This window comes from Aythya marila (assembly GCF_965140915.1).
Source record: "Aythya marila genome assembly, chromosome: 14".
Taxonomy (NCBI): domain Eukaryota; kingdom Metazoa; phylum Chordata; class Aves; order Anseriformes; family Anatidae; genus Aythya; species Aythya marila.
In genome coordinates this window covers 1,921,542-1,934,637 of record NC_139055.1, presented here as the reverse complement: position 1 = coordinate 1,934,637, position 13,096 = coordinate 1,921,542, and the positions used below count along the sequence as shown (strand labels likewise).

Genomic DNA, 13,096 nt, shown 5'->3' with positions numbered 1-13,096 from the left:
TTTCTTGACCCATACAGTCACAGAAGATAAGCAACCCTATATGACTGTTACTAATAAAATACAACTCTTTAATTCCTCCTTATGCTCATATTCTCAAGGTTAAAAGAGAAGTGATGAGATTGAACCAACAAGAACACATTATTTGTAATAGTCAAGTTTTTTGACCATTTCATCAGTTCTTAGAACTATATACAAGAACAAACAGTAATTTGACAACTTGTTTCATGATCATTCCTGATAATTAACACTGAGACACACAAAAGGTTTATGCATAATGTCTTGAAAAATATTTTAAGATTTTCCTATGTAGAGCATGATACAAGAAAGAATTATTACATAAATTTTATCCTGCAGCTCTTTGGCTTTAATTATGCAGTCTTTGAGAAAGTAGCAAAGAGCTTACTTAATAAACTGTATCGCTTGTAGAGATAAGTGTCATATTTATAGCTTCTGTAATGTGCATCAAAATGAGGACAATTATGTCTTGCTTAAAAAAAGGCAATACTGAAGCACACTATTTACAAGTAAGAATTTATTTTAACAATACAAATGAGGGGGTTAATGTTTATTAAACAAAATGATAATGACAAATATACGAACATTACAACCATCCTTAGTGCTACGCTACAATGTTGCTCTGTGAGAATGTGCTGTCAACATTATAAAATTGTTCTATGGAATTGCAGACCACATGTATCTAAAAATATAAGTAGAACACTTACGATCATAAAGTCCTGTGGAGAGTGTTAGTTATTTCTACTTACTGCACATTTATTTAACGCCTTGGTTTATTTTCTTTTTGTTTCTCCTCTTTTATTTAACATACCAAATTACAAATTGAAGCTTACTAGTATTGTCTTTAAACTTAGTGGTGTTATATTAGTTTCATTTGCTTTTTAAGTCAGATATTTGGCTGGATTTGAGAATTATTAGCTCCCATTACTGACATCTGACTCTGATAGTCCTGTTTCACTGTCTTGTGTATCCTTCTTCCAATCAGACTTACAACTGTATCTATTCAAATACAGTGATAACCTCCCTCAACAAAACAGCACCTTAGATAAATAGGTTGCTGAAAATGTAATGTAATGCTATGAGAATGAGAAGCTAGAAAGTGTGCTTGCAAACTGAAGGGATTTAGCTGCACAAGAACAGCCTTTGAAGCATATGTTTATTATTTAGGACATGCATGTGCCCCAGGCAAATCCAAACTTATTTCAAATGAGCTATTCCTACACTCTATAAATTGTGAACATTAAACTGTCATCACCTTCAAACATCCTTCCTGAATTTGTTTTTCTTCCCTGAGAGAACAGGAAGGTAATAAGGAAAGTGAGACTAAAGGAAAAAAAAAAAAAATTATCTGAAAATCATTGTACTAAAAACATATTTTCTGATCATAAAAAGGGTCTGGAAGTGAAGTACTGGTGAAAAAATCAAGCATCAGTGCTATGCTGACCAATTTACAGGTTACAAAGATTACTTCCTGACTTTATAGCTGAAAGGCTGAAGTGCTTGGGAAACCTCCAATTTATTACAGGATTGCTTGAAGTTTAATTATTCAAATAACACAATAAAACATTTGTTTAAATCTATAATTGAAACATACCTATTCACTATGAAGAAAATTACTAAAAATGCTTAAAAGTAATTTATTGTGATGCTAAAATAATTGTACATTTATGTTTTTGACTGCTAAGCTATACAGTGATTTGTTATAATTAGATCTGGCATCAGTTGCAAAGAGTGGCATTACAGTGATTTTCTCTTGAGATATTGCAACAGTTTCTGTGAAAGTTAACCAGAGGATGAGGTATGATGATTTTATTACCAAACAAGAATTAAAAAAGAGACCTTGGGTGTTAATATTATTTGTGTAATCAGAGTAATCAGTACCTATGTAAATATATTCACAGATATACTAGTGACATCACAGAAATTTGTGTACTAAGTTGCTTGTAGGAGATGTCTTAAGAGCAAGGATTACTCTATTTACTAGTTTTGTCATAAAATAAAATAAAATTAATAAAGTGTAAATAACATTGACAAAACAAAATTTGATGTAATATTAGCAAAATAAAAATTAAATAATATTAATAAAAATATTAATAACTACACATTGTTTTTAATTAATTTACTTTTTCCTAAAATATCAAATTATTTTCTTTCTCTCAAATAAACAAATATTTTTCTTAAATGTACTGTTGTATTATATCCCCCCAATTTTGTTCCTTAGAACAAAATTTCTTGCCTTTAGCATCTGAGCTTTTGCAATTGTCATGAGTTTGGTTTAGTGGAAATGCTGATAGGGTTCCATATTATCCCTTATTCTCTGGTTCCTTGCTGTAGTGGGTTTACGTGGCAAGGCTTTGGTAGCAGGGAGCCATAGGGGTGGTTTCTGTGAGAAAGATCTAGAAGCTTTCCCATGTTTGGGAAGGGCCCCATTGTTTTCCAGATCCGAGCCAATAAGCGATGTTGTTTTGCGCCTCTGTGAGAGCATATTTAAGACAGGGAAAAAACGCTGCGACACACAGCAGCCGGGAGAGTCAAGGGAGTGAGAGAACAGCCTTGCACATGCCAAGGTCAGTGTAGAGGGAGGGGGAGAGGTGCTCCAGGCGCCGGAGCAGAAGTCCCCTGTGGCCTGTGGTGAGGACCATGGTGAAGCAGGATGTCCCCCTGCAGCCCATGGAGTACCACGGTGGAGCAGGGTTCCACGCTGCAGCCCGTGGAGGAGACCACGGTGGAGCAGGTGGCCCTGCACCGACGGAGGCTGCCGCCTGTGGAAGACCCCTGCCGGAGTAGATTCCGGGCCGGACCTGTAGCCCGTGGAGAGGAGCCCACGCAGGAGCAGGTGACCCGGCAGGAGCTGCTGCCCGTAGGGGAGCCAGGTTGGAGCAGTTTTCTCCTGAGGGATGGACCCCGTGGTACGGACCCATATCTGGAGCAGTTCTGGAAGAGCTGCTGCCTGTGGGAAGCCCACGCCGGATCAGTTCATCAAGGACTGCATCCCGTGGGTGGGACCCCACAGCACAGGGGACGAGAGTGACCGAGAAGGAGCGGCAGAGAAGAAGTGCTGTAGACTGACCATAACCCCCATTCCCCCGTTCCCCTGCGCCGCTTGGGGGGAGGAGGTGGAAGAGGGTGGATGGGGGGGAAGGTGCTTTTGGTTTGCTTTTTCCTTTGTTTTCTCACTTCTCTCGCTTGTTAGTAATAGGCAATAAATCTTACTATCTCCTTATGCCGAGTCTGTTTTGCCCGTTACAATAATTACTGCGTGATTTTCTCGTCCTTATCTCAATCTCTTGAGCCCTTTTCACATATTTTCTCCCCATTCCTTTTTGAGGAGGGGGAGTGAGAGAGCGGCTGTGGTGGAGCTCGGCTGCCCACTCGAGCGGAACCACGACACTTGCATTAATCCTTTTTATCCTTACCTAACCTTTCTAAAGCTCAGTTTACTTTGGAGCAAGCCATGCTTTCAGTATGGCAAATGTTCAGAGAGACAAACTTGCTTTCAGGAAGATAAATGACCCCCAGGAGTCTTTGTTCAATTGGGAAATCAAGAGGTTTCTGGCTCCAACAACCCTTTTCTTCAGGGACAGTCATGATTTCACTTTGCTGGGGTGACTCAATTGACATTACTGAGTCTAGGAAAACCAGGATTAAAAGAGCTGAATTACTGTCACTGGAATGTTAAGAAGGCTTTAAAATATTCTCAAAAGATAAAAAGCATCAAAGAGGCTTTCAACTCTATTTATATGATTAGTTGGTGAACTTATATGATTAGCAGGTGAACTTGATTGCCTAAACCTGAAGCTATATAGATACAAGTCTGAAGAAAAAACTCAGATTCTTTCAGTCCATAGGAATTTAAAATATTCTGATTCCATAAGAATAGTCTTTGTTTGTTTTGTTTTTCCACCCATTAAACCTCAAAGATCTAACCTGTCACTGTAACAGAAATAACCAAGCTAAGTCCTGGTGCTCCAGATCCTTTTTTGCATTAACACCCAAGCCCTTCACTCTCAGTTGCTACTTCCATGGCTTGGCAGTTCTCAGTGCTTAACCATCATGCTCTTTCCAAAGGGTCCTACAGCAGCTAACAATTTTAGGAAAATGCATTTCAAATGGGTGCAACTACACTTGTTAAAGACATGGAAAAGTTCCTTTTTACTGTGGTCAAAACTGAACATAGAATAGAAAACAAGGCCAAAACTAGCTCTTAATAATAAGTATTACTTGAATCTACAAGCTTGCTTGTTGGACATGTCATTTCCATTGAATTCTCTGCTCCCCTGCCTATACTGTTAAGGTGCCATGGGTTGATTTGCTGTCACAAGGGTGGGTGTGTAGTCATTTCAAAAACTACATATCAGATGATGGAAAAAGTGGTGTTTGAATGGATAAAGGAAGTGGAAAGGCACCTGTTCAGATATTCTCAGGTCTCTAGAGGTGCTACCAAGAGCTGAAGTGGTTGGCATAGGAGAAGAGACATGAATGAAGTTGACTCGAATTCTTCACAGACATCCCAGGAGAGGACTCTGTCCCTCCTGCCTGTACTCATTGCCCAGTTCCACAGAAAGCTTTCAGCTTGTCCCTGTCTTCTGGTCTGTCTCACAGTGCGATATGGGGATAAATGGATCTAAGGGGTTCTGAGTTAGCAGTTCAGAAAAGGTGTGTGTGCATACGTAGGTTTTGGTTGTCTACACAACAGGAAGGAACCAAAAAGCCTGCTTACAGAATAAGCTCATTTATGCAGCCATGTGAATTCATCTATGAATACTCATTTGCCACACAATTAACCAATTTGGATGAGAAAAAGTGGAGAACACAATAGGTATGGGAGAGAGGGACTTGTACTACATCTCTACGTTTTGAAGACATCATCCTGAGAGGTAGACTGTTTTCAGCAATCTTTTCAGCGTAACTTCAGCAAACATTCATTAATTGCTATAGTTTGATGAATGACTGAACAGACATGAGTATCTGGCATATCTGAGAAATGTTTGTTATTTATATTTCTTATCCTTCATAAGTAATATGCAGGCATAGTTACCTTACCTGTTTTATTCCCTGACAGCAATATCAAACTTGTAAGTCACCACCAAAAACACTCCTCCTCCTCACAGATCATCTGTAACTATTCATAATGGTGGTATGTCAAAGTTAAATAACTCAGTTTATTCTGGATTTGCTTGTTTGTCTTTTTTCAAATAGTGATACACTAGGTATGGCACTGTGAAATAGTGGTTCATAAGAGTAGTTCTGCATTATTAAAACAAGGGAAAGTTTAAATGTCAAAAGAAAAAAGTAATTTACTCACTGGTGCTCTTTCCAGAGAGGTGACAAGAATATTTATATTAATAATAAAATCTTAACATTTGTGAAGGATATCTTAAGAATATTAAGGATATTAGCTTGGAGCTCTGGGTTTCCTTGGAAGCAGCAAGCATAAAAATAGGCCTTTCTGATTGTTGTGTCTGCCTGCTGCTTTAAATGTTTCACTCTTCTACAGAGAGTATCAGAGAGCAAAAATGTGAAAGGTAATAATTTCATATAGCTTTTCAAAAAATTAGAATATTGAGATAAATACCCTCCAAAGCCATCAGGAGAACAACAAGGATACACAGGACAAGCTAAGACACTGTGGGTTGAGTTCTCTGACTTACAGCTTACATCATAGTTTTCTCTGCAAATTTAAACAAAGTATGTTTAAACTCAGCCAAAATCCAAATGTGGGTACAGGTATCTTGTGCTTATTCACTAGGTCAATATCTTTAGACAGGGAACAGTTTTTGAAAGGACCTCCCTGCAATGCCACATGCTGTATTCAGCCTGTATTGGGCCCTGGAACAGTGTGTTGGGCTGGCAAAGACTTCTAAGCATGGTGGAAATCCACCTATGGGCATGTTTTAATTCCAGGCCTATTTCCCAACAGGGGGAAATATCTTCAAATTTTTTATGCACTTGTCTCATCATATTTTGACTTAATAAAGAAATATAAGACAAGGTTCCTATTTTTTCAGAGTGCTATGCGACCTCTGGGGACTGCACGCCTGCCAACAGTTCAATTCATTACAATACAGCATTAAGATAAAATATAAAAGTGTACAAATATGTCCTCTTCCACAAAATAATAGCCTTGACCACATTTTCCTGATAAAGCAGAAACCTGACCCAGATGTATTTACATAGTTAAATAGATGTCTAACAAGATAAATATTTAATTACCAATTTGATGCTTTTTATCAATTATGAGCAATACACAATCTCTATTGCACAGCTCTGGTTAGCTGTGCAAAATACAGAACTGAAAGAAAATAAAATGGAATTTACAAGTGTTGGCTCACCAGTCTCATGGATTCTGTTCGCCTTGTTAAATTGCTGTTTATTGATTATACTTATAATGCTGTGTATCTAACTAAAAATTCAGGACTGGCTCTGCGACTAAGGTATATGCCTGGTTTAAGAAAGGAAATACCCAGTCACAGAAATGGACTGGGAATAGCAGAAGCTCCATCTCTCCTAAATAATGACACATTTACAAACTTTGGCATAATACAGTATTCAGTAGCAGGATGTCCATTCAAAAACACTGAATAATCAGTAGAACTGCATGTTGTGCATTAATTTTATGAAATTTGTTGAAACTTATTGATTGAAAGAGTTCTTTCCTTCTGGTCTGAGGTAGGATCGCTATATTTCTAGCCTGTCTTATATTTCATAAAACCTCTGATTTTAGCATTTCTACAATCTTCCTATGCGTCAGTGTAAATTATTATTATGGTTTTAAAAGAGTGTTTTACTCTCCTGCCTAAATCTTACTTGATGAAAAGCAGCTCATTATTTCTCCCCTAACCCTAAGTGAAGAACATGAGCATTAGCTCCTTGATCACTGGTTATTCTTTCTTCCAGGCTAGTCACATCCTTCCAAATGTTTGCATAGGTCATGTTCTCTAAACCCTTTACTTACTACCATCTCCTGCACTCCCCTCACTTTCTTACAAGGCTACACTTAAAGTCAAACACTTTTTTGAATTAAGAACAACAACTTCACATCAGTTTTTCACCTAGTAGAACAGATATTTCACTCAAATTTATACAGCACTTGGGGCCATGAATCCCAGAAAAAAAAAAAGTTTTTTTGCAACAGTATCACATTCTGTATCCTGGTGTATTTTTGGACTTTCTTTCTCTCTTGCTCTTTCTCGCTCTATCTTTCAGCAACTCCTGACTTTTTCATATGTGTGCATTTTATTATTTCCTTAATAGCATCTTTCACTCTTTATTTTAAGTAACAAATTTCAGATTTTTGAATTTTCCTATTTTATCTTTTTCACAAAGCGCTACATCTCCCTGTTTGGTAACACTCACTTGTGCATTCTGTATTGCAGATCTTGTACTTCTGCATCGCTTGTTGCATTGCAGTAATAATCAGAAAGATTAAAGCTTATCTTTCTTGTTAGTCAAATCAGAGGTGAGAGAGTTGTATAGAAAAACTTCCTTGAAGTGCCTCCTAAGCTATAGACATTTTTATTCTCTTACGTGATTTTGGCTACACTCTGTAATATTTTCATTTTGACATCCAAAGTAAAGAAAAGTGGTGGACTTGCTGCACTGTTTTCTAACCACATTTTTTCCCTGTTTTTAATCCATGGTGAATATGAAAGGTCAGAAATTGAATTTAAGATAGTTTTTAAAGAAAAGCTAAGAACTATCATTATTTGAATTACATGTGGTGTAATTTGAATTACGTGTGGTGTGCAATACGAAAAGAAAATATTGAGGATGGGATGAGAATATTAAGGATAACTTGTGTTAGAGCTGTCATTTTTGTTTTTATCTTTATTATTATTGCTTGTTATATAATACAACTTGTTTTCTGTGTTAACTGTCCATTCTCTGCCACACTTACGTTTTAGATTTGTAACGTGTAGAACACATATCTAATAGATCAGACACCTTTAAATAACCAAAGGCAATATCATGAACTCTGAACATGTAAAAGAAAAACAGCTAGGTGCCTCAGCATTAGGTTTGAGGTAGGATTTTGTAAAATACATAACAGATTGCTTTGTGAGGATTACTCATGAATGCATCCATCTAAACTTTGGAAACAAACAAACAAACAAACAAACAAACAAAAAAACTACTTTTTTTGTCCCCAAGACTTTCCCATTAACTCGTTCATTTTTTATTGAAGAATCTCAGTACCATTCAGGGAACGGGACCTTACACTGTGAGCCAAAAGGTCACATGACAATTGGTAGTTTCTGAGTAATTGATCCAAGATATGGATCAATTTATGAATAATATGAAAATATTTAAAAAATATATGAATATATAAAATATTATCAAAATATGAATCATTTGAGCAATGATTACGAATGCAATTCAATAATACAATAAATCTTAAAGCCATCTCAGTTTATGTCAGGTCAACTGTAATATTTTACATAACTCAAATTATATATTTTAACATTCATTTTATTCCAGAGAATCTAAGCTTAATCACTGCTGTTTACACAACATAGGTGGTAATGCAAAGGCAATAAATATATACTGGTAATATATTGTTAATTGTAGAGACTATCTAATAATTTCAATTAAATGTCCATGGAGCAGCGACTTGAGAGTTAAATTTTCTTAGTGGTTTCTGTTATTATGGACAGCAGATTCCATTAGCTAAGTCATGTCTTATTGCTTGGTCTGTGACTTTCACAGAACATTAGTCACATTGGGATGTTCCGTGTGGAGAGCAACAAGCTGATGATTCTGGATGGCACACTTCAGAGAGACAGACAGAATGGTTTGTCTTTTCCGTTTGCCTTATTTTTCCACCTTTGTCTTATTCTAGCTCCTTTTTGCTGCTGTTATCAGGGTTTTCTAACTAATAGGGGGCTGAATTCCAACATCTGGCCCTTTCAGTTAGTCTTATATTTCTGCACTGGTTGCAAAGGAAGAGCTGCAGACAAATGTCACTTCAACAAGTTCATCAGATATTAAGGAGCTTACACTCATCGGTTCTTGCTTCCCTCTGCCCTTAACTCAGCCCAGATCTTGAACATTCAGCTATGACATGACAGAAACGGAATAGCAGGGAATTTTTAGTGACCAAGTCTCAGCCATCCTTTCTGATTCTCTTCTCTGCTCCAGTCATTGAGACAGCGTAGCCCTCAAGGACTTGGACGTGTTAGTAACTGGGAGACAGTGAGAATCAAGAGTTTCTTTTAAAATGGAGTAAACATAGATATGGAAAGTTGACTCCAGTTTCAAATACCTTAATACTACCCCAGGCTCCTCCTGTTTTATAACTGTTCAGTCTCATACACGAACATCTTGTGTTCAGGTTTCACTGGGTTCTGTTGTCACCTAAATCTAGTCTGTGGAAGAGTTGAGGGAATTACAGTACAGTCCTCTTTCTGACATCTCCTTAATCTCCTCCACTGCGCCTAAGCTCATATCTCTTCCAAAGCATCACCAGTGGGACTGTCATTAGTTTGTACCTAAACTCCATTATCCACAGCACTGCAATTAGTTGCATAAAGCCTTGTGACTAATTTTGGCTGTTTGGGTATTCAAACTCTTGTGTAATCAGGCTGTACATAGGTTGCAAGTAAATCTAATAGCTTGGATTATTTTTCTTTTCTTTTGGGGCAGCTCTGTGTATGTCAGAGTAATTTTAGGTATTTTCTCAGCCCAATTTATTTTTTTTTTTACCTAAAAATAGAAATATTGTACTTAATATAGTTCCCAGCATGCCAATAAGGCATTTAGGTAAGCAACAAACAGTTTTTGGGCCCTGCCAGCTTTATCACAATATTTGTAGGAGGTAGAACACATTCATGACAATCTCTTCTTTTTTTCCCTTCACTTTCTCATTATTTAGATTCTGCACCTGGATCAAATTTTCTTGCATATCTGCAGGCATATAAACCAAAGAGTCAAGGAAAATCAAATTTAAGATAACCACTGGACAAGAAACATACACAGGATTATTTTCCAAGTTTTTGTACTCAGAGCTTTAGAGTAGGTCAGGATACTGAGTAGTTCTCATGAGCACTTCTTCTTAGGGGTTAAGGGATGTCTAGAGGGACTCTGCTTTAAAGGACACGCTAACTGCTAATCACTTATTTTTGTTTCAGCAAATTAAAAGGTATAGTGTATGTCATCATATTGAAAATTACTGGTACAATATGATGGTAGTGCTACAAGCTTGAATTGCTGTTCCCCGAAAAAAAAAAAAAGGCTTTCTTTGCATGGAAAACTATCTTTTTTTTCTTTCTGTGCTTCTCTGCTTATTTCCCAGTATGTGCTCACTTCACATTAAGAGAACATGAGAGTGCTTTTGATTCACCACCATAAGATGTGGATATGAAGCTTGTAGTATAAGATTTTATTGCTTTGTATTTCTGGTCAAAATAAGTTTATCAGAGAATCGCTTAAACAAAAATAAATAAATAAATAATAAGAAAAGGAGCAAATAAGGAGAACTTAAGTTACGGCTGACATAAATCTAGTGGTCAGCCAGTGCAGGATGAGATCTTAGACCATGTTTCAGTTTACTGGTGTCTTTTGTGCTGTGCCTGCTGCAGGGGCAGTCTGAGGTGTGATGCATTGCTGTTTATATTTTTGCTTTGAGATCAGCTCCACCATATCATGTGTAATGGTAGGTATTAGCAGCTATGGCTCCCATGCACGCTGCTATCTTGGCCTCTTTTGCAACTGTATTTTTATTTCCCTGGGAAAATGAGAAAGGTCGAATGCTTTCTTGAATAGTTGACTAAATATTTCCTTCAGATAAAATGCCAGAAGGGGTCACAAGGCAAATGTGGCTACTGCTTGGAGACTTCATTCTGTTTTTGCCCTGCTCCTAAGACCAAACATGTCATTGGTGCTTAATATCCAGTGATTCAGGAGTTAGAAGTTGAATTAATTCTCAAACTATTTGTTTGCACTCCAGTATAATGCACAGCAGGCTGCTCTCAGCTCTGGTGTTATCTCGCTCTCCTTTTGAATATAATAGTGATGCTGACCTTTTAGAAATAATTGTGTTATTCTTTCTAACAGATCGGGATATTTCTGTAGTCAAAATAAACACAAATGTCTGAATTTAAACCAATATATTTGCCAGAACAATAAAATATGGTGAAAGTCAAAAGAAACCTGAAAAGAAAAACTGCTTTCATTAAAGTAAGAAATCAAAGACAAGGGATACCATGCATGTACAAGAATATTAATATGTAATTCTTCTTTGCATCCTTTCTCATACTCAATGATTTCCTTTCCACTGACAAATACAACAATATACGTCTAGAATAATGTATTTTCCTGCTTAGCTAGTAGGGTTAAAATTGCCATTTTTATTAAAATCTAAGTCTTTCCTCATTTATCATTTTAAATTCCATTACTTGTTTCCAAGGAGATAAAAATATGCAGGAAAATCATCTGAGACTCTGGCTTGCAAGACTGTTCTCTTTAATGAGAGCTGAATGTGCCCTGTTTTAAGGAGAAAAATACACTTGGAGCTGCTGTAGTAAAGAGGATAGGACTTTGAATTTCATTTCTGTCCAAGCCTAACTTTCTGCTTCTAGGAGTTGGGAACAGAACCGTAAAATATTCAAACCAGTATCAGATTATTACTTGGAGGCTGTGCTGTTTTCTATGCCGAAGCAGGCTAGGAAGTACTTCGCTCACTCACTCCTTGCAGCAGTAGCTTTCTTCTGCCAGTTCTAAGCATTTCTTGGAGGACAATGCAAGAATGGACAATAGGCAACAACTTTTCTTTCTGTGAGTTTCTCTTCAGAAATACTAAACCCTGTATCTTTTCTGTGAAGTGCTAATGCCAAGTTCCAAACAGTCAGAGATTTCCTTCTTTCTAATTCTTTTAATACAATTGTAAATAAATTGTAATTTTTAAAATTATTTATTATATTTTATATTTTATTATTTTTATTATAACTATTATTATTATTCACAATTGTAAATTGTAAATAAATGTGATAATAAATAAATCAGTTGTCTTACCTGATGTGGTCTTCACTACCTCAGTTGTATTTCTTAATCCCGTAAAGGAGAACTGGTAAAGCCTCCAGGACCTTGTGTCCCCCACCTCCACTGAGCTGCGCTTCCATTGGTATATAATCTCTTCTCTTGGGTAGCCATCTTATTGCGAAGGAAAATACAGAATGCTTTGTTTCATAGTCATTGCTAGGATTTTAATGTATTCTTGGGAGTAAAAATACTATTTTCTATTTCTGGAAAAAACTGGAGAAGCATATCGCAAGTAAATTATATATATGTGTGTGTTATTTTCCTCAAGTTATTTAGTAGTGCCTTTTACTTGATGTCACATTTTAGTTATTATAAATTAAAATAGCATGTGAGGTAAATTTTTCAAAAATGAGTTTTTCACTTGTTTGCCCCACCCTTTATTTATAGTCAAAAACTCTTCAGCTGGACATAGAATTCATTCAACCTGAATGCAAAAAGCCAAACTCTTACCATTGCAACAGTAGAGCACCCATGTGCAAAAAAAAAGTGTCAGGCCACAAGGCTTTGATGCTGGAAATAAAAATGTCTACTTTTATGCTAAGATATAAGCATAAATATTAATCGCAGGGGTCCCAGAAGTCACACGTGTTTTGTATAACATTTTTTGTGAACATGTGTGATCCATATACTTCAAAATAATGTCAAAATAAAACTGAAAACTATCACATTATGTCTAGCTAAGAATATAACCTATCTAGCACTAAGTATACAAATATAATTTTTTAATAAATAGTTCAGCATGGGTCAGGAAAGAGTTATCTTTAAGCATGTTACTTACAGCTTGAAAATTCCAGGGGGCAGGAATGGGCATCCATTGGGAAGTTGTGCAACTGTAGCTGACACTCAGCATCAATTGTCAGCCTGAGGAGAAAGAGATCAGGTTATACAGAACACACCTGAGAAGTTTGTACTGAAAGCTATGTCATGGCAAGTAAAACAAGAGTGGTTACTAGGGTGGAATCTGACTATGAAATATGCATATATATAATGAATATAGAAAGCAAAAGTAAATTATTGATACGGATATATTAATTTGGCTATTCCA

General features: G+C 36.6%; 1 protein-coding gene across 4 annotated transcripts in view; it reads right to left on the bottom strand.

Annotated features, from left to right (window-relative positions):
• The window catches only part of GABRG2 (gamma-aminobutyric acid type A receptor subunit gamma2), a gene marked incomplete at both ends in the record, with an annotated part of 77,965 nt that overhangs the window by 26,378 nt on the left and 38,491 nt on the right, over positions 1 to 13,096 (bottom strand). For all 4 annotated transcript variants that reach the window (XM_082771303.1, XM_082771305.1, XM_082771304.1 and 1 more), the window contains 2 exons: positions 12,025 to 12,162; positions 12,830 to 12,912. In XM_082771303.1, the coding sequence (XP_082627429.1) occupies positions 12,025 to 12,162; positions 12,830 to 12,912 (221 nt within the window). The remainder of the gene's footprint in view (positions 1 to 12,024; positions 12,163 to 12,829; positions 12,913 to 13,096) is intronic.